Source organism: Schistocerca serialis, chromosome 4 (genome assembly GCF_023864345.2).
Source record: "Schistocerca serialis cubense isolate TAMUIC-IGC-003099 chromosome 4, iqSchSeri2.2, whole genome shotgun sequence".
Taxonomy (NCBI): Eukaryota; Metazoa; Arthropoda; class Insecta; order Orthoptera; family Acrididae; genus Schistocerca; species Schistocerca serialis.
Window position 1 is genome coordinate 250,105,040 of NC_064641.1, and position 23,490 is coordinate 250,128,529.

Sequence of the window (23,490 nt, forward strand, 5' to 3'; positions counted from 1 at the left end):
TTACATCACTGAAACTTTTTTATTTTTCCATGTAGTCTCCTTGTAGATTAATGCACTTGGTCCAACGATGTTCCAGTGCCTTGATCCCATCTCGAAAATGAGTTTCCTCCAGGCCTGCAAAATAGTTGTCAACTCCGGCTATCAATTCTTCGTATGAAGCGAATCTTCGTCCACAAAGAAAAATTTTCAGTTTTGGGAAGAGATGGAAGTCTGATGGAACAATATCAGGTGAATAAGGCGGACATGGCAACAATTCATACCATTTTGCCATGGCGACAGCACATGTGTGCAAGCGTGCATTGTCTTGATGGAAGATGACTTTCTTCCTTGCTAAACCTGGCCTTTTTTCACGTATCTTTTGTAGCAATTTGTCCAGGAGTTTAGCAGAGTATTCTCCAATCCAGTGAGGAGATAATCTACAAACAGAATCCCTTTCACATCCCAGAACACTGATGCCATGACCTTTCCCGCTGAAGGAATTGTCTTTGCTTTCTTTAGTGGCTGAGAACCAGAATCTTTCCACTGATTTGACTGTTTTATTGCCTCTGGGGTATAATAATGCACCCAAGTTTCACCTGTGGTCATCTGTGGTCACAAACTGGCACAAAAAGTCTTGTTCGCTTCTCCTGAAATGGGCAAAACATTGTTCCGATATGTCCATTCTCATGCGTTTTTGATCCAGCGTCAAGAGACGCGGCATCCATCTTGCAGATAATTTTTTCATTTCTAATTCTTCAGTTAAAATGCAATGTACTCTTTCAGATGACATCTGGCAAGCGTGAGCAATTTCACGCACTTTCAATCGGCGAGCCTTCATGACCATTTTGTGCGCTTTTGCAATGACTTCTGGCACCTTGGCCGACCACTGTGTGGATCACCATCTAAACTCTCCTGACCAAATTTAAATTCATTTGTCCACTTGGCACCAGCTGAATATGAAAGAGCAGAGCCCCCAGTGTATTCTGGAAATCGACATGAACGACCTTTGCTTTCATACTTTTCTTTACAAAGTACTTAATCACTGTTCGAATCTCAACTTTTTCCATCTTCGCAAATCACTATGCGGGAACGACAACAGAGCCATGTCACCATGACAGCCTTCTTCCAAGAGCACTGATGTGGCACATGTTTACAGCAACAGTCAAATGAATATCACGTGAACAACTTGTTGTGCTAGACTGATCTCTCGTGATTCTGAGAACTTTTCAAACCATCCTCGCAGTACGGGAGTTATCGTATCTTTTCATCTTTCTGCCTAGTTGAGGATTCTGTGACATCAAGATTGGTAAAAGAATTTAAAGAACAAACGCCACTCAAATCACAGAATCTCTCTTCCAAATTCATCTCTCTCTTCAATCCACTGACCCCCACAAATCCATCCTCTACATGTTTCCCAAAATCCATAAACCTAACAATCCTGGACACCACACTGTAGGTGGATACTGTGCTCTCAGTGAGAGAATCTTCAATCTTGTCAACCAACATCTCAAACAAAAGCCTGAGTCTAGAATCCCATATTGAAGATATGAACTACTTCCTTCAATGACTCTCTCCTTTTCCCATTCCATTACCACCTGGATTACTGCTTGCTCCCTATACATTTAACTAATTATATCGAACATTTCATAAATGACTTATAATGGAGACAGCAATCACAATGATATAGAACACCTATTAAAATACCAATGAAATCAGTTTGGAAATAATTAAGGTACTGAACTGCTAATGCTATTAAGCCACAGTAATTGCACTTACAATGCTTAACTATTTAAAATTAGTGACAAAAAATGACAATGGATTATGTTCAATCGGGTGCTTCACAGATTCAACAGCTCGTGTGCTGACTGTCAAAATTACATTTCATTAATTTCATTTATATTTACAGTACATGTGAAAAAAGTCTGCAGTCACGTAAAGATATAATCAGCACACGAGCTGTTGAATCTGTGAAGCACCCGATTGAACATAATCCATTGTCATTTTTTGTCACTAATTTTAAGTAGTCAAGCATTGTAAGTGCAATTACTGTGGCTTAATAGCATTAGCAGTTCAGTACCTTAATGATTTCCAAACTGATTCCATTGGTCTCTTAATAGGTGTTCTATATCATTGTGATTACTGTTTCCATTATAAGTCGTAACTAATCATATCCTCACACATACCAACTTCTCCTTTGAGGGGAAAATACATAAACAAAATGCAGCATGACCATGAGTACTTTCATGGCAAACTCCTAAGCTAATTCATTTATGGACAGTCTAGAGGAAAATTTCCTAGTCTCCCTAAAAACGAAACCCCTTATTTGGTTTAGGTTCACTGTGATATCTTCATGATTTGGACCCAGGGTTAAGTCACCATATCATTATTCAACAGTCTTACACCTTCTCCCCCACTCCCTCCATTCTGTTCTCTTCAGCCCAATGTGCCACCATTCTGGATGTTAACCTCCATCTCTTTGATGGTTCCATCCATACTTCTGTCCATATCAAGCCCACTAACCATCAACAGTGGTCACATTTTGGCAGCTGCATCTGTTACACACTGGAAAATCACTCCCATGTAATCTGGCCACCTGTGGACAACGCATCTGCAGTGATAAGAATTTCCCTTCTTGCCTAAACCTAGTCCACAGACAGATTTCCTGAGCCATGTCCTTACACAATCCTTCAACTACTGTAACGTGCAATAAGCAGTTTGGACCACGTACATTCACAAATTTATGGTTTTATTCTATTTTCTATCTTATTTGAAATCTTTTAAACTCTGACTGTATAATACGTCATGCTAACACAATTTACCCCCGTGATTTTTTTTTAAAAAAAAAAAAAAAAAAAAAAAAAAAAGAAAAAAAAAAAAATCATACAATTACTGCACTACAAAAAGATATATACTTTTGTTTATGTGATATTATCATAATTGTTGTATTGTACACTTGAATGAATTACATTTTTTGTAAATTATTTTCGATTTAATGTTCAATGTTTCGATGTTAGTATTAATATACGAGGGTCGCCCACAAAGTAAGTTCCATTTCTATTTCTATCTGTGGCAGCACTACGATCGCAGTTCCGAGCATGCGCGGCAGTTACTCTGACTCAAGGAGAAGACATGTATACCATTTTCAAATTGCTGCTGCTCACGTGTGCTTTGTAGTGCTTCTTTATAATGTCAGCCGTAATTGAAAATGCCACCGTGTGTGAAATCAAATCTGTGATTCATTTTCTAAACGCAAAGAAAGTTAAACCAAAAGAAATTCATTGGCAAAATCTGCGAGGTTTATGGACAAAATGCTATGAGTGATTCAATGGTTAGAAGATGGGTCAGACTGTTCACTGAAGGACGTGATAAAGTGCACGATGAAGAACAAAGTGAACACCTGTCTGTGGTTACTGATGAACTGGTTCACACAACGAAGAGAAGACTAAGCACAACCGTAAGTTTATACCTAATGCCTTTGCTATGGAAGTTCCGCAAATCTCACGATCACTAAGTCATGAAATTGTTACTCATTTTTTGGGAGAGAAAGGGCATTTTGCTGATTGATTACTTACCAAAAGGCCAAACAATCAAGGCACATATTTACTGCAAGACCATTAACAAATTGTGCCATGCAATACAGAACAAGCGCCGAGGATTACTGTCAAAAGGTGGTGTTTTCTTCCATGATAATGCCCGACCTCACACGGCAAACATGACCAAACAATTCTTAAGGGAATTTCACTGGGACGTGTATGATCGTCCTCCATACAGCCCGGACCTAGCTCCTAGTGACTCATCTCTTCTTACACCTAAAATCTGTCCCTGGTGGTCAACACTTCAATGATTATGACGAGTTGAAAGAACATGTTACCACATGATTGAATACACAGCCAGCAACCTTTTATGAAGAAGGCATACAAAAACTTGTGCCACGCTATGACAAGTGCCTACAAAATTTCGGATGCTATGTAGAAAACTAGTTTAAAAGTTGTAGATTTTTGTACAATAAATATTTTTTCTGTATCTGTACACATTTGTTTTATATAACCAAATGGAACTTACTTTGAGGACAACCCTTGTATCTTTACTGGTGTACTTTGGAATGATGTTAACTGGGGGCAGTTCTCATGCATACGTGTGTGTGTGTGGCGGGAAGGAAGGAGAAAAGTAAAGTTTTCTGGAGTTACGTACAAATGAAATGCATTTCACTGCATGAACGTTGTAAATTTATGGCAGCAAGATATCTAGGACTATTATTTTTGAAAATTACATATGAAACAGTTTTGTCATCTACATTATTCTACAAACACGTCAATCTATTGTGCTTCCAGATCTACAAGAGAACCTGGCTTCCAGGCAGTAGTAGTTCAAGCAACGGAGTTAAGGAGATCCCCAAGAAGCATGATGAGTATCGTCTCTTTAAAACTACCACTAGACCCGGCCAACAATATTTAATTACTCCATCCCCCACCCATCCTCCCCTCCTAAAAACATCCCTGACTGGACCAACTGAACCATATCCTTTGCTACAGCTTCAACTGTTTATCACTGTATCTGCAAATGAAGAAGATCCTACTCACAATTCCTCCCAATCCTCCTAAAGTGGTATTCTGTTGCCCTAACAATCTATGCAATAGCCTCATCTATCCTTAAGCCACATCCACATCTAACCCTTTGCCACATGGGATATATCCCTGGGGAAGACCTAAGTGCAAGACTTGTCTGATACACATATATGCTGTAAGAGGCTTATACTAAACCACCAGAAGCAGAGCCACCTGTGAAAGCAGCCTGTCATACCAGCTACGCTGCAGTTTTTACAGCATTTTATGTGGGCATGACCAACCAGCTGTCCTTCCAAACGAAAGCCCACTACCAAATTATGGCCAAGAAGAGCAAATCTTATCCAGTGCTGGTACAACGTGCTGAGCACAATATGCTTAATTTCAATGGTTGCTTCACAACCTGTACACATCTGGATTTTCCCTCACCCAAATTCATCAGTTTATCTGAACTACATGTTGGGAGTTGTCCTTGAAAACACGTCCTCCATTCCTGTAATCTTCCTGGCATCAATCTCTGTTCGCAATCTGCCCCCACATTTATCCCTGCCCTGCCTCAGGATACTAATTTTACTCATTCTGCACCCATGATCTCTTCCAAAGTGTCACTTCCCTCTATTCTGTTTCCCTACCTACTCCTTGATGATGTCGTCATCACCATGCACTGCACGAGCACATCAGTACTTATGTACTTGTAACATGTTGTATTCCACTCCCATGCACCTCCTGCCTCCCTCACAGCTATCAGCAATCGTCCCCAATCCTCTCTGCCTTTCTCCTCTAACATGTTTCACCAAACACAAATTATCACACCAGTCAAGACACAAAACACTGCAGTCTCACCACACTGTTTTCAGCCAGCACAATGTAACTGTGCTGGTGTGGACATATATGTGTACTCTAGCTTCAAAAATGAGTCATCCGAAAGCTGTGTGCCTGTTGAAACTGAAAGCCTCTACTATTTGATGAGTTACCTTTGCTCCTAAATTATTTACATTCATCTAGAACTTTCCACTACCATATCTACCTACAATATGTTCTACTTACTGCCCTTCCTTCTCTCAAACTTTTTTTTAAAATTTTAGTTTGCACACTGTTTTCTTACTTTATCTTCTTGCTCTAATTTACATTACTCTGGACTTCACTGAGGAATTTGTATATAAAGGTAGCACATGGTTTATGATGAGAACGTTATTAAACTTTAAATCTACCTCTATCGATGTTGGTTTACTTGCATGACAACCCAAATTGTCAAGGCTTCATACATACCTGTACATTTTGCAAAGCCAAATTCTCTCTTGCACTTCCACCCCGACAGCCAAATCTTGGAACAAGACCCGTCACTGACGTAAATATGCCAAGCACAGCAGACACAGCAACATCGATGCATATATTCGTATGGTAGCTGGAAAAGGGAAATTACTATTTGGATCAGCTTAGTTTACTTATTTTTATATATTCCCTTATTTTCAGTTAAGATATAATGAAGTGATTGTCTGCCAACAGGTATATATGATTTTATAACTATATATCTGTTAGTACAATAATGCAAGGACTACTGTGGGAAAAAATATAATTATTATGACAAGAGTCCTCCACTAAGCTTCACCTTCAATGTCTCTCCTACCCTGACTCCTTCATTGGGCTCTCCCTCCCTCCCTTCCCACTCCGAAAAAACATTCACCTTGTAATATTCATTAGAGAATGGAGAATTTACTGCATTGGAACTTTGTAACAGATGAAAACTGTGTAATGGACTAAAACTTTAACAAACCACTTGTTTATGGCAGCAAGAGAGGGGAAGAAAACCAACGTGCACTCCGTGTGGATACTGGGGAGAATCATTCCAGATGTGGAAAGGGTCCTTCGGGATGCCATGAAGGGTACAGGGTGCACCCATCTGCAGGTGGTCACTCATGTCGCCACCAATTATGTGTGTCGCTATGGATCGGAGGAAATCATCTCTGGCTTCCGGCGGCTATCTGATTTGGTGAAGACTGCCAGTCTCGCTAGCGGGATGAAAGCAGAGCTCACCATCTGCAGCATCGCCGACAGGACTGACTGCGGGCCTTTGGTACAGAGCCGAGTGGAGGGTCTGAATCAGAGGCCGAGATGGTTCTGCGACCGTATGGGCTGCAGATTCCTCGACTTCCGCCATAGGGTGGTGGGGTTTCGGGTTCCGCTGGATAGGTCAGGAGTCCACTACATGCAGCAAGCAGCTACACGGGTAGCAGGGGTTGTGTGGTGTGGACTGGGCGGTTTTTTAGGTTAGATGGCCTCAGGCAAGTACAGAAAGGGCAACAGCCTCAAAGGGTGCGGGGCAAAGTCAGGACATACGGGGACTAAGCAGCAATCGGTATTGTAATTGTAAACTGTCGAAGCTGCATTGGTAAAGTACCGGAACTTCAAGCATTGATGGAAAACACCGAAGCTGAAATCGTTATAGGTACAGAAAGCTGGTTGAAGCCAGAGATAAATTCTGCCGAAATTTTTACAAAGGCACAGATGGTGTTTAGAAAGGATAGATTGCATGCAACCGGTGGTGGCGTGTTTGTCGCTGTTAGTAGTAGTTTATCCTCTAGTGAAGTAGAAGTGGATAGTTCCTGTGAATTATTATGGGTGGAGATTACACTCAACAACCGAGCTAGGTTAATAGTTGGCTCCTTTTATCGACCTCCCGACTCAGCAGCATTAGTGGCAAAACAACTGAGAGAAAATTTGGAATACATTTCACATAAATTTTCTCAGCATGTTATGGTCTTAGGTGGAGATTTCAATTTACCAGATATAGACTGGGACACTCAGATGTTTAGGACGGGTGGTAGGAACAGAGCATTGAGTGACATTATACTGAGTGCACTATCCGAAAATTACCTCGAGCAATTAAACAGAGAACCGACTCGTGGACATAACATCTTGGACCTACTGATAACAAACAGACCCGAACTTTTTGACTCTGTATGTGCAGAACAGGGAATCAGTGATCATAAGGCCGTTGCAGCATCCCTGAATATGGAAGTTAATAGGAATATAAAAAAAGGGAGGAAGGTTTATCTGTTTAGCAAGAGTAATAGAAGGCAGATTTCAGACTACCTAACAGATCAAAACGAAAATTTCTGTTCCGACACTGATAATGTTGAGTGTTTATCGAAAAAGTTCAAGGCAATCGTAAAGTGCGTTTTAGGCACGTACGTGCCGAGTAAAACTGTGAGGGATGGGAAAAACCCACCGTGGTTTAACGACAAAGTTAGGAAACTACTGCGAAAGCAAAGAGAGCTTCACTCCAAGTTTAAACGCAGCCAAAACCTCTCAGACAAACAGAAGATAAACGATGTCAAACTTAGCGTAAGGAGGGCTATGCGTGAAGCGTTCAGTGAATTCGAAAGTAAAATTCTATGTACCGACTTGACAGAAAATCCTAGGAAGTTCTGGTCTTACGTTAAATCAGTAAGTGGCTCGAAACAGCATATCCAGACACTCAGGGATGATGATGGCATTGAAACAGAGGATGACACGCGTAAAGCTGAAATACTAAACACCTTTTTCCAAAGCTGTTTCACAGAGGAAGACCGCACTGCAGTTCCTTCTCTAAATCCTCGCACAAACGAAAAAATGGCTGACATCGAAATAAGTGTCCACGGAATAGAAAAGCAACTGGAATCAGTCAACAGAGGAAAGTCCACTGTACCTGACAGGATACCAATTCGATTCTACACAGAGTACGCGAAAGAACTTGCCCCCCTTCTAACAGCCGTGTACCGCAAGTCTCTAGAGGAACGGAAGGTTCCAAATGATTGGAAAAGAGCACAGGTAGTCCCAGTCTTCAAGAAGGGTCGTCGAGCAGATGCGCAAAACTATAGACCTATATCTCTGACGTCGATCTGTTGTAGAATTTTAGAACATGTTTTTTGTCGCGTATCATGTCATTTTTGGAAACCCAGAATCTACTCTGTAGGAGTCAACATGGATTCCGGAAACAGCAATCGTGTGAGACCCAACTCGCTTTATTTGTTCATGAGACCCAGAAAATATTAGATACAGGCTCCCAGGTAGATGCTATTTTCCTTGACTTCTGGAAGGCGTTCGATACAGTTCCGCACTGTCGCCTGATAAACAAAGTAAGAGCCTACGGAATATCAGACCAGCTGTGTGGCTGGATAGAAGAGTTTTTAGCAAACAGAACACAGCATGTTGTTATCAATGGAGAGACGTCTACAGACATTAAAGTAACCTCTGGCGTGCCACAGGGGAGTGTTATTGCTGTTCACAATATATATAAATGACCTAGTAGATAGTGTCGGAAGTTCCATGCAGCTTTTCGCGGATGATGCTGTAGTATACAGAGAAGTTGCAGCATTAGAAAATTGTAGCGAAATGCAGGAAGATCTGCAGCGGATAGGCACTTGGTGCAGGGAGTGGCACCTGACCCTTAACATAGACAAATGTAATGTATTGCGAATACATAGAAAGAAAGAAAGATCCTTTATTGTATGATTATATGATACCGGAACAAACACTGGTAGCAGTTACTTCTGTAAAATATCTGGGAGTATGCGTGCGGAACGATTTGAAGTGGAATGATCATATAAAATTAATTGTTGGTAAGGCAGGTACCAGGTTGAGATTCATTGGGAGAGTCCTTAGAAAATGTAGTCCATCAACAAAGGAGGTGGCTTACAAAACACTCGTTCGACCTATACTTTAGTATTGCTCATCAGTGTGGGATCCGTACCAGATCGGGTTGACGGAGGAGATAGAGAAGATCCAAAGAAGAGTGACGCGTTTCGTCACAGGGTTATTTGGTAACCGTGATAGCGTTACGGAGATGTTTAGCAAACTCAAGTGGCAGACTCTGCAAGAGAGGCGCTCTGCATCGCGGTGTAGCTTGCAGTCCAGGTTTCGAGAGGGTGCGTTTCTGGATGAGGTATCGAAAATATTGCTTCCCCCTACTTATACCTCCCAAGGAGATCACGAATGTAAAATTAGGGAGATTCGAGCGCACACGGAGACTTTCAGACAGTCGTTCTTCCCACGAACCATACGCGACTGGAACAGAAAAGGGAGGTAATGACAGTGGCACATAAAGTGCCCTCTGCCACACACCGTTGGGTGGCTTGCGGAGTATAAATGTAGATGAAAATGTAGATGTTTCTGTCATTGCTTGAATGTAACATAAGTAGTTTCAAGTTTATAAAAAAAGGACAGCATTAACCATTTGTACAGATGTCTTGAGTCTGGACATCATAATGCAAAGGTAAAAGATATTCAAAATGTCGTGACAGTCATTTAAAAGTTATAAATTAGACACACCCTCAATACAAATTTGGAACTTTGTTACTTTATTTGTGAACAATTTCAAACATGTTACATGTTATTTGTACGGAAGAAGATGCTCCATAAAGTCAAACCTACACTACCTGTTTCTGCTAAATCTCGATGTAGACATGGGTCAATCAAATTATAAATTTGCATATATTCTTTTCATTAATGCCTTCTCTGTACAATGCTGATGGAGATACTATCAAAGACAGTGCCACCAAAGCAGAGTTACTAAACAAAGCCTTCCAAAATTCCTTCACAAAAGAAGATTAAGTAAATATTACAGAATTCAAATCAAGAACAGCTGCCAACATGAGTAACATAGAAGTGATATCCTCGGAGTTGTGAAGCAAATTAAATCACTTAACAAAAGAAGTCTCTGGTCCAGATTGTATACCAGTTAGTTTCCTTTCAGAATATGCTGATACAGTAGCTCCAAGCTTAACATATACAACTGTTCACTTGATGAAAGAGCCTTGCCCAAAAACTGGAAAGTTGCAGAGGTTACACCAACATTCAAGAAATATTGTACAAGTAATCCATTGATGTCGATATGTAGCAGATTTTGGAACATATATTGTGTTCAAATATTATGAATTACCTTGAAGAAAACGGTCTATTGACGCACACAGTCAACATGGCTTTAGAAAACATCGTTGTTGTGAAACACAAGCAGCCCTATACGCACACGAAGTGTTGAGTCCTATTGACAAGGGATTTCAAACTGATTCCGTATTTCTGGATTTCCAGAAGGCTTTTGACACTGTACCACACAAGCAGGTTGTAGTGAAATTGTATGCATATGGACTATTGTCTCAGCTATATGACTGGATTCATGACTTCCTGTCAGAGAGGTCACAGTTTGTATTAATTAACAAAGTCACTGAGTAAAACAGAAGTGATTTCTGGCATTCCCCAAGGCAGTGTTATAGGCTCTTTGCTGTTCCTTATCTATATGAATGACTTGGGAGACGATATGAGCAGCTGTCTTAGGTTGTTTGCAGATGACACTGTCGTTTATCGATTAGTAAAGTCATCAGAAGTTCGAAACAAATTTCAAAACGATTTAGAAAATATACCTGTATATAGCAAAAATTGGCAATTGACCCTAAATAACAAAAAGTGCGAGGTCATCCACATGAGTACTAAAAGGAATCTCTTAAAACTTTGGTTACACGATAAATCAGTCAAATTTAAAGGCTGGAAATTCAACTAAATACCTAGGAATTACAATTACAAACAACTTAAATTGGAAGGAACACACAGAAAATGTTGTATGGAAGGCTAACCAAAGACTGCATTTTACAGGCAGGACACTTAGAAAATGTAACAGATCTACTAATGAGACTTCCTATACTATGCTTGTCCATCCTTTTAGAACACTGCTGCACGATGTGGGATCCTTAGCAGATAGGACTGATGAAGTACGTCACAAAAGTTCAAAGGGCAGCATGTTTTGTATTATCGCGAAATAGGAGAGAGTGTGTCATTGAAATGATACAGGATTTGGGGTGGACATCATTAAAACAAAGGCATTTTTCACTGCGATGGAATCTTCTCACCAAATTTCAATCACCAACTTTTACTTCAAAATACGAAAATATTTGGTTGATGCCAGCCGACATAGGGAGAAATGATTGCTATAATAAAATAAGGGAAATCAGAGCCCGCACGGAAAGATACAGGTGTTCGTTTTTACCGCGCGCTATACGAGATTGGAGTAATAGAGTATTGTAAAGGTGGTTCAATGAACCCTCTGCCAGGCACTTAAATGTGATTTGCAGAGTATCCATGTAGAGGCAATCAAAGGAGAAACTACAATAATATTACTACAATTGCATATATCAAAGTATTTCTCCATGTTGATCCACTAACTATAAAGAGAGACTTTCTTCCCCTTTAAAAATCTACATTCTGTTTGAGGGTAGCATCCATCCCATAGATTCATTACAAGCATGTGCTAACAACGATTCACAATCTGTCATTAACTTTCTCCTTTTTTATTAAATACTTTCTTGTTTGAAGTCCCAACAAGGAAGTACGCTGGATGATGATGCATTCAAAATATCAAGAAACTCATTAACATGCTTTTCCTGCACAATCTATTGCTGACTGCATCTTCAATTCTGCTGAATGACTGATTAGAAATACATGATTCAAAGCCAATAGTCTAAATAAGTGCAACATATACGTAATTGCTCACTCTAAGAACTAATATTACACAAGAAGAAACTGCTCACTGTTATTGTGTTGACCATTGCAATAATATTTTATCTAGCAGCTATAATGGGTGATATTCATTTAGAGAACAGCCTTCCAAGTTTCACATTATAACACCATCCAACAAATTATGTATTTTCTTTTTGTCTCTGTCTCTCTCTCATAATTGCCCTTCACAGATAACCAAAGTGATGAAGACAGCATGTTTATGTGGGGGACAGACTATTATAAATGTTGACAAGCAATACAAAGACCAATGGTGCCACACCTGACTGAAGAAGCTAATCAAATCAGCTGTCACTGAGGACAGCCTGAATTAGATTTCAGAACAAGATTAGTATTTTAATGCAGGCTTAAAGCTTCTGAAACAGCATAACTGAGGAGTCTATCAAAATATGGATGTATTAAAACTTAATAGGAACTGAGCTTAAATGTAAACAAGGTTTTTGGGTCAGGTATTTGTTTTATTAACATCTTCCTAGCTAAATCCTCTAAGAAGGGCACGCGCACACACACGCGCACGCACGCACGCACACAGAGAGAGAGAGAGAGAGAGAGAGAGAGAGAGAGAGAGAGAGAGAGACACCCCAGTATGTCTTTACAAGGTTGAAATATTTTAGACAGACACAGATATTGAAGAAATCTAAACACGATAAAAAAGAATTGGGAAACTTTTAGGTTCAAGTCATACTGAAGATGGAACATACGAACTACTAATAAATAAAGAAACTGAAGATTATGTGAACTTTTATATAATTACATTGGTGCATAAGTCTTTGGTGTTTGCGTTTTGTACATTGGTTCCGTTTGCTATGGGTTTGTTTATACGTTGTAATTTTTTATTTATAGTTCACTGTTGCTATTTCAGTTTACATATTGTCCTTTTGTCATCTGGAGGTAGTGAATGGAGCTGTGAACACTAGAAAATAGAATGCCAAGTGGAGAACTGGAACATTTCACATATTCTTCTATTTGAGTTTAATAGAGGGGTGACAGCAATGGAGGTAGTCAGAAACATTTGCGTCATGTATGGAGATAATGCCACTGGACGGAACACGACAAGAAAATGGTTCTCTGATTTAAAGGAGGGTCATTTTGACATTAGTGACTCTCCATGTTCAGGGTTCGATAAGATTGCTTAAACACATTAATCCACAATGATCCACATTAGTGTACTCAAGAACTGGAATTTAAGGAACTGTGATCATTCCACCATTGTGTGATATCTGCAAGCAATGGGGAAGGTTCACTAATCAGTTTTATGGTGCCATACACTTAAACAAAAATCACGCAAATCAGTGGGTGGCCATATATGCATCTCTGTTTGCTCATACCATTCCTATCCTGTATCATTACCAGTGATAAGATATGGGGTTTTTATGCTAACATAAGAAAAAGAAAGGAATAGTTGAGCCCAAACAAAGCAGGAACTCTCTGTACAAAGACCTGCACCCATGCACGAAAGTAACAGTGTAGTAAGGCTGTGTTAAGTGATAATACTCCAAGATAACATCTGCCCACATTCTGCTGGACTGACAAAGAACTCTATGCAGGAGTTGGGTTGGGACTTCATTTCACACCTATCTTATTCACCCGATCCCCTCAGATTTTCACATTTTCCATTCTCTACTGAACAATTTTCAAGGAACTTCCTTTCCTGATGAAAATGCACTCTGAATATGGCTCAATGAATTCTTTGCCTCAAAACCACATGATTTCTACAGTTGTGGAATTGAAAAGCATTGGCAGACCGTCGTAAATAGTGAAGGAGAATATATTATTGATGATTAAAGTCTCATATGTGTATCTATTGTGTTTATTAAATTTATGGAAAAATGCTACGAACTTATGCACCAACTCAATAGATGGGTCATTGAATTCTTTGAAAAATGCTGTGAAGTTAAAACTGAAAGAAATAATAAAATGAATCAGTGGAGTGAAAGAAGACCTGAAGGAAGCAGGACTAACACAGTTTGGTATACCAGACAGAGTAATTTTTATGTGGAAAATTCGGATAGTTGGCCTGCCAGAAGGACCCCAAGAAAATTGGAAGAATGGGGGGGGGGGGGGGGGGGTCAATTCTGAAAAAATATGGACACAAAAGAAAGCTAGAACAAAAAACTCTGAAAATGCTGTTACTTTACACCACATGTTCCAGCAGGTCACAACAAAATTATATTTTGTGGAAAAAAAATAAAAAATCATGCTTCATACTGCTTCACAATCTTTTGCAACCAAACATGGAAAATAAATAGTAGTATGACACCAACAACAACTCACAGTCTGATTGGTACACAGGTAATGACTGCAGGAGAGACTATCACTCACAAGATGTTGCGAAAAGGGGAGAGTCAGTTTTTGAAAGATAGTGTGTAAAAATTGATTTTTCAACCTAGATGGATAAATTAGAACAATAGTTGAACAATCATTAAATAGTTATGAACGTAATACAACAGTTAATGGATAGAAGGAACGTTCAATGGTTTAGTCTCTTTGCAAACAAACTTCTAAAGCAAAAGTTATCACTGAAAAATAGATGTAAGCTAAAGCAAAGAAAAATGTTTCATGAAAATCATTTGGCTGTCAGAAGGGCAATGCCCAAGTCCCTCATTGACTACCATAGCAGAATTTTATCTAAACACCTCTCGAAAAAACAAAAGAGAATTCTGGTCAGATGTAAAGGTTGTTGAGTGGCATCAAATATAGTGTCTACTCGCTCATGTATTGCAGAGGAACTTAAACTGTAGGTAGAAAATCAAAAGCTGAAATGCTGCACTCTGTTCTTATTTTCTCTTCTCTTTTCATGTAGTGCAACTGGTTGGCCTACAGTTCATCCAGTTGAGAAACATTATTTGTTTTTTGACAAGGAAGGTGTGACTGTAGAAGATCACCAAAAGGTGAGTGAATATTTTCTGTAGGTGAAAAACAGCATCATGCTGATCCAACAGCTAGAGTAAAAGACAGAAACAAGATGGCGGCCACTGAGTGACGCGCGTTTCTTTGGCTCGCGAGTTTTTCCGCTCATTGAAGGTGTTACAGAGAAGTGCGGCAGTCCACAACGTGTACATCCGACTAAACAAGTGTTACTTGCCGTGGTGTGTTGTTCTCCGTTGATTACCACAAGTGATAAGTGATAAGTGAGTGAAAAATGGGAAGAGCACGAGTAAGCGGCAGCAGGCGAGGCTACAGGGGCGCAGGCAGCGCGGGCGCCCGGTCTCCGGCGGCAGGTGAGGCCCCGCTTCCCGACATCGGGGAGCTCGTCCGGTCCCAGGTGAGTGCGGCGCTGCACAGTAAAGACACGCTAGACGTAATAGTGCAATCCATCACGGACTCTGTGACGGCCGCGGTCATGGACAAACTGCAAGAGTCTGTCGGGCGCAACAGCACCGAAATCCAGTCTCTTAAAAAGTCCTTGGCCGCACAAGAGAAAAAAGCCGCCGACCTAGAAGCTAAACTGTCTGCGGCCACCGATGAAATTGAGCAGTATCAGCGAAGGAACAGCTTGCGCTTGTTCGGGGTGGCTGAAAACGATCGTGAAAACACCGACGACCTGGCCATTAGCCTCGTGTGTGAAAAACTTGGCGTGCAGATCGACGTGGCCGATATTGACAGAAGCCACCGTGTTGGGCGCAGGATACCAGGTGCGATGAAACCCAGGCCCATAATAATTAAATTTGTGTCATACCGGAAAAGAGCTGAAGTGTTTGCTCAGAAAAGAAAACTCGCCAAGAGTGGGTTTACCCTGAGGGAAGATCTGACGCGCGAAAGACTAAAAGTTTTGAACACTGCGATCACACAGTTCGGCCTTCAAAATGTATGGACCCAGGATGGCAGGATCGTAGTCAAGACGGAAGGAGGGAGGAAAACGGTGACGAACATGTCCGAACTGAAAGACTGAGCGAAATCTCGCGAGACACAAAGTCTCATATTTTACTCTGTCTAATATAAGTTAATTTTTATTCTTTCTTTTCATTTTTTTACGTCAATATTACTTCGTTATTTCTATATGTACCATAAGTACTCTATTTAAAATCAGTCAATTGTTTCACATAAATATTGCTTCTTTAGTTGCCTATCATAAGTGCTCATTTATAGTCATATTGTCAGTCAAACGGGAATTAACATTCTCCATTAACAGGAATCTCCTTAAAACCGCCTTTCTATATCTGTTATTTTCATCCTCGTCACTACCACTACTACTACTACTATCTTTTTCGTAACCACTACTGCCACTTTCCATCTTTCTTTTCGCTCCCTTCTCCGATACCTCCAGCTTGTCTTTCACCTTTAGCCCACAGACGCTTGAGTCAGTCACGACCTTGGACACACCTGTAAATATGTCTTCCCCCGCGAAATCCAGCTTTTGTCCCTCTTCCGGCCAGCAGGTAGACGGAGCGCGCTCGGTCCTACAGGCAGCCACAATGGGACGGACCGGTTCCGGCGGCGGGCTCTTTGTGGCCCACGCGAACGCTCAGTCGCTAACGGCTCACTTCGACGAGTTCTGTGACCTGTTCTGCCAATCGCTGTTCCATATTATCCTCGTCTCTGAAACTTGGTTGAAACCAAACATTTCTTCCGACGCTATCCGAATCACTGGTTACTCTCTCCTAAGGGCAGATCGTGAAACACGACGCGGGGGTGGTGTGGGTGCCTATATTCGCTCTGATCTGAGACCTACTATACTATGCACATCGGATGCAAAGGGCGAAGGAGAAGCAGAGTTCTTGTTTTTCGAAATAAATACATCAAATCAGAAACTGCTAATTGGAGTAATCTATAAACCTCCAAACGTCAGTGCTATGTCCTCCTTTCAGTCTGCCCTGTCCTCGCTCGTGACACTGTATGAACACATAATCATTATGGGCGACACAAACATCGACTTACAGTTAAAATCTCCCTCTGCAGAAAAACTTAGGAGACTGTTCCACTCCAATGATATGAGTTTAACACCACTGGACCCAACTCATCACACGCCACACAGCCATACACTCATAGATATAATAGCAACAAAGCGACCAGATAAAATAATTCGCGCCAATCAGACTTCCGCTCCAGGACTCCCTGCTCATGACGTGATTTTCTTAAATTACTCAGTACATACTACCAAAGAAAAATCTCACCTGGTAACCTACAGAAACCTAAAAAATATTAACCCTGACGCTCTTCAAAAGGATTGCTCAGACATCCCTTGGCATGATATAAGCAATGAACCGACTTTAGACGGAAAAATTCGGGAATTATGTCGCAAAATTATTGCATTGTATGATAAACATGCTCCTCAACGCACTGTCAAGGTAAAGAGAGCTCCCGCTCCGTGGCTCACCACTGCATTACGCCAGTTAATGAATGAACGTGATGCTGCACATAGGGCCTTCAAGCGTAACCCAACTCCCGACGCGTACGAAGCTTATAGGAAACTCCGAAATAGAACCAAGCAAAGCGTGAGGAATGCCAAAATCAGACATGCCCGCTCTGTCGTATGCGGCATATCAAAACCTGCTGCACTGTGGAAAAAGCTGCGCAGTTTCGGTATAGGGAAGCGAAGATCTGACGCTGTTTATCAAGCGTCTGCAGAAGAATTAAACGATTTCTTCTCAACAGCCGTAAACTGCCACGCAGCGACAAATTACCAGCCCCAAGATATCAATCTCTCGAGAGACAAGTTTTTCCTAAAACATGTCACTACCGGCACAGTACACAAGGCAATTATGAGAATCTCTTCCGAGGCAGTAGGAAATGATGGAGTGAGCATTGGCATGATTAAGAACGTCGTAAACACTATTACTCCAGTTATCACAGACATCTTCAACCTGTCTCTTGTCAGTAGTACATATCCTACTGAGTGGAAGCAAAGCTTAATTCAACCTATACCCAAGACTGACAACCCTAAGTCGCCAGGTGACTACAGGCCGATCAGCATACTACCTGCAATATCTAAAGCCCTAGAATACATCGTCCATGAACAGCTGACGGATTACCTCAAAACTCATAACATCCACGACAAATATCAGTCAGGCTTTCGAAAGCACCATAGTACAGCAACTGCATTAATCAAAGTAACTGATGACATTAAACATGCCATGGACAGACGTGAAGCTACCATCCTAACACTGCTTGACTTTAGCAAGGCTTTTGATACAGTTGACTTTGATATATTACTAATTAAAATGAAGCAGCTGAATTTCTCAAACAGCGCAATACACTGGTTCGACAGCTACCTCAAAAACAGAAGTCAACAAGTCATTTGTGGGTCGGAAAAGTCATCATGGAAAAACGTGCGCTCTGGAGTTCCCCAAGGCTCCGTCCTTGGTCCATTACTCTTCTCACTGTACATTAATGATATTTCTTCAGTGATTCACTCCTGCAACTACCATCTATATGCCGACGACATCCAACTGTACATAAGTGCAAGCCCCAAGAACATTCCTGACGCAGTAGCGAGTATGAACGCAGATCTTTGCTCTGTTTCTCGGTGGGCACAGAACCTAGGTCTGAAACTAAACCCCAAGAAATCCCAGGTCATACTTATATCTCATCCAAAGTTAATCAGTCGGTACTTTCGCGAAACAGTCCCCCAAATACTCCTCAATGGTACCCAACTACCATACCAAAAAACAGTAAAAGACCTTGGAATAATCTTGGATGAACACCTAAACTGGGAAGAACAAACAGTCACAGCTTGCCGGAAATCGCTCTCCTCCCTACATGCAATTCAAAAATTTAGAAAAATATTTCCAACCCATGTTAAACAAAAATTAGTCCAAACACTAGTCTTGCCTAATCTTTACTACTGTGATGTAGTTCAACATGGCACAAATAATGAAAATTCGAGATGCCTAGAGCTAGTGATGAATGCTTGTGTTAGATACGTATGCAACATACGGTTGTATGATCATATCAGTCCTTCATACTCCCAGCTAGGTTGGATACGCCCACATAAGGCACGCGATCTCCACACGATGTGCTTACTTCATCGATTTCTTAGTCACTGGTGCCCCCAATACTTATCTTCTCACATTAAACACCTATCATCATTCCACAACCGCAATACCAGATCGGATACGTCTAGCATCTTGGCTGTACCTTTACATAACACAAAATCTTTCTCCGTGTCATTCTCCATCTCAGCCATACGACTATGGAACGCGCTCCCCTGTGATCTGCGTCTTATCCAAAACCACTCAACATTCAAGAGGGAACTTAAGACTTACATATTAGGGACGGTATAGCCACCATTGTTGTGCCCCCCCCCCCCCTCATCTTTTTCTTTCTCCTCTCCATCACAGCTTCGAATTTTACCATTCTATTTCTCTTCCTCTAACCTATCTACCTCTTCTATATCTCTTTCATCCCATTCCATCGTCTTATGTCTCTGCTTGATGAGAATAACTCACAAGCTGCAAGAATATAACGAGAAAATTCCCAACTAGCAATAGGACTGACATAAAAGAAAAATATGTTTACTTTCATATACATAGTTATTATTATTATTATTATTATTATCATTATTATTATTATTTTTATTATTCTTGATTGTTATAATTATTTTTTGATTTTTATAATTATCATTGTACTACCTTTATAATCTCTATTTTGTTTCTTTAACATTAATACTGTATAACATGTTATATGTCCTAATTTTCTGTAGACACTGAAATTTGTTGAATCTGAGCATGCCTGGTTAGGTGTAAGAGAGGGCCTGAAGGCCCTAATCTTGCCAGGTAAAATAAATGCATAAATAAATAAAAATAAAATAAAAGTTAAGCAAGTTAAGCAGAAAACCATAAATTTTGCCGTAAAAAAGAAATCGTGTGAAAATTGTAAGGACGAAATTACGAAACTGTATGAATGCATAACGAGCTTACAGTTCATAATCGGCAGTTTGAAAACGGATATTTCGAAAATACAACAAGAAAATAGTGAACTGAACACGCTAAAACTTGCACGAGATAGTTCGTCCATTATGGAAAGTGGTCAAATGCGAAGTGCAATAACAGCATGACCAAAGTGCAAATTCGGGAAACCTGCAAAATCATGGGCACGAAAACATTTCAAGTACTTTCAACTGCCAATAGTGGAAATGCAACTTACAGTTCACATGAATGATGGGAAAAAGCAAAAAGACACTGAATAAGGTAAGAGAAGAAAATTTATTGACGTAAACAAGAGTGAATGAGGTCAATGTAAATGTGCCGACCAAAAATTGTGCCGAAGTGTTTAGTAAAACAATACAAAATGATTCACAGATTGTGAACTCCAATAACAACAAACTGTTTGTATTTTCAGACAGCCATGGTCATGGACTTGCGAGTAAACTAAAACATATTCGTGTGGTATAGTGAAACCGAAGCCCCACTTAGCAAAATTAAAAAAATGACTGCATCCGCAGAAGCAAAAAATCTGCACGATAATGACACTGTTATACTTCTAGGAGGCGTAAACAACATCAACAAAAATGAAACAGCGAGTGCAACACGCGATCTTAAACAGTGCCTGAGGAACCTCACTCACACTAATGTAATAATGGTCAATATTCCGCATCGATGTGATCTTGTAAGATGCTCACGTGTTAACAGGGAAATAAAAAGTGCCAACAATCAGTTTGCAATAATCTACAGACATTTTAAAAACGTGAAATGCGTTGATATAAGCAATATTGGACGTACAATCCACACGCAACACGGACTTTATCTGAATGGCTTGGGGAAAGACTATCTATCTGGCAAAGCTGATAACCAAGGTAATAAAAAACCAACAAAATAAATTCAAAACCAAAACAATAATTGCATCACTGTCACCTGACTCCATAACGAAAACACTTCAAAAAAAGGTAAAAGCATTAGAACCATAATCAGCGCCAACAAAGCATGTAAAAAAAAAAAAAAAAAAAAGACAAAATGTTAACAGAAAGAACAATGGACAGCGATTTCAACGACAAAAGAACTACAGTTCCTCATCATCCAAATATTATTTTAGACAAAAACAAGAAAAACGAGAAGACTCTAAGTTTACAACAAAACACAGCAATAGTGGCAGAACCAACATTTGAAGTGTCAGATACAGCATCACCATCCACAACAACAAATAGAAGGCTGTTTAGCAGAAGAAATGCTGAGCCGCCGCCTCATCAACGATTTTTTGTGTGTGGGCCTGAAGAAAAAGAAGGGACAGCAGTAGGTAGTGTCAAGTGTCTCCTCCCTCCTGTCTCAAGACAGACTCCAGTGGATTCTCTGTCAGGTAACAGAACTAATAGAATGAAAAATCAAGAGGAAGGCATCTCTTTCTTTCATCAAAATATAAGGGGCCTCTTAAACAAATCAGATCAAACTTCTTATTAATGTTAATGAAAAGGTGTGCTTAACTGAGCACCATGTTACTGATAAATGTGCCTTGCCATCTATAGTAAGCTATAGTTTAGTAACCTACTACTGTAGGGAAAGTAAAGACAAAGGTGGAGTAGCAATTTATGTTAAGGATAGTGTAGCATACAAAGCTATAGATATTAAGAAATATTGTGTGGAACAACAATTTGAGGCATGTACAACAGAAATAATAACTTAATTCTACACAATAATAGTGTTGACTGTCTACAGGGCTCCTTCAGGTGGCAAAGACTTTCCTACATTTAATGGAACGCCTTCTGTCAGGGGTACTTTCAAAAGCAAAGGATATTGTAGTTTTAGGTGATTTCAATATAAACTTTATGACAGAAAATAAGAATAAAATTGACTCTAATGAGATTGTGATGACCTTACACAATCTGAGATCAGTAATAAACTTCCCAACAAGAATTACTACCGAGTCCCAAACTATGATTGATAGCATTTTTTTAGATGCAAGTAGACATCAGAATTATACTGTCAGGCAGGTTATAAGTGGGCTATCAGATCATGATGGACAAATTCTCACTCTTAATGATGTTAATCTGTTCAAAAAAGAATTTATTCAATGGAAATTCATAAGAGTAATGAATGAAGATGGAAAAAGAAACTTTCAACCATAGGTTGCAGCAAATGGATTGGTCTTTAGTATATAGCCATGATAATGTTGAAAATAAATTTAACTGTTTTATAAATGAATTCTGTGCTCTTTTTGAAGAAACATTTCCCAAGAAATGGGTCGGAAACAGTGCTTCCAATTCTGTAAGTAAGCCTTGGATTACAAAAGGTACAAAACAGTCATGGAAAACCAAAAGGGAAATTTATGTTGCAATAAGATTATGTAAAGATGTAGAAAAATGGGAACACTATAGGTTATACTGTAAAATTTTAAAGAAGGGAATCAAAAGCCCTTTATTACAAGAAGAAAATAGATAATTCTAATAATAAAATAAAAACAATTTGGAGCATTGTAAAAAAAGAAACAGGAAGAGATACAACAAGCAAAGAAGATGTAAATAAAAATCAGATATGAAGGTACCCTAGTAGATAACCCCAAAACTGTGGCTGAGATTTTTAATAAACACTTCCTATCAGTAACTCGACAGATTGGTTGCAAGCCCAATGTTGATGAAGCTATAACTCTTTGTCAAGCAGTATATTCAAACACAATTTCAGAAATGCACCTTAATCCTGTCACTGTAGAAGAAATTTAAAAAATCATCATGTCTCTAAGAAGTAAGAACTCTGCAGGGGTGGATAATGTATCCAGTAATTTATTGAAATATTCTTGTGTGTGGATAAGGGACATTCTCTGTCATATTTTTAATGCTTCCCTTCAGGAAGATGTTGTCCCCAGTAGACTTAAGTAGGTCATTGTGAAGCCCCTGTGCAAAAAGGGCGCTAAAGCTGAACTAACTAACTATCGACCTATCTCTTTGCTGACAGCTTTCTCGAAAATTGTAGAAAACCTAGTACATGTAAGAATTACTGATCATCTCGTGAAGAATGGAGTTCTCAGCAAGAGCCAATTTGGCTTTCAAAAGGGCCATTCAACAGAAGATGCAGTCTATGCACTTGCAAATGAAGTCCTAGAAACCCTTAATGAAAAAATGCTAGCATTTTGTGTCTTCTGTGATTTATCCAAAGTGTTTGACTGTGTTGATCACCAGATTCTCTTGCAAAAAGCAAAGTTAGTAGGAATAAGTGGTGTTGTAGGCAATTGGCTACAGTTGTACCTCCAACACAGAAGACAAAAAGTTGTCTTGAATAGCTCGAGTGGAGTATGTGATGTTTCCTCACATTCTGAAAGGAGTTCCATTACATGTGGAGAGCATCAGGCCTCAATTCTTGGGCCACTGTTATTCCTGGTTTTTATAAATGATCTACCATCATGTACAAGCCTCCCGTGTAAATTTACATTATTTGCTGCTGATACCACAATTTTTATGAGCAGTAGAAAAGATAGTAATCTTGAGGAACTCATTAATCACATACTCTCAGATGTGGTTAATTGATTCAAGCTGAATGGT

General features: G+C 39.8%; 1 protein-coding gene across 1 annotated transcript in view; it reads right to left on the bottom strand.

Moving 5' to 3' along the window:
- The window catches only part of LOC126473777 (glutamine-dependent NAD(+) synthetase), a 208,785-nt gene that overhangs the window by 89,968 nt on the left and 95,327 nt on the right, over positions 1 to 23,490 (bottom strand). Inside the window, exon 11 of the mRNA XM_050101043.1 lies at positions 5,811 to 5,946. Within this exon, the coding sequence (XP_049957000.1) occupies positions 5,811 to 5,946 (136 nt within the window). The remainder of the gene's footprint in view (positions 1 to 5,810; positions 5,947 to 23,490) is intronic.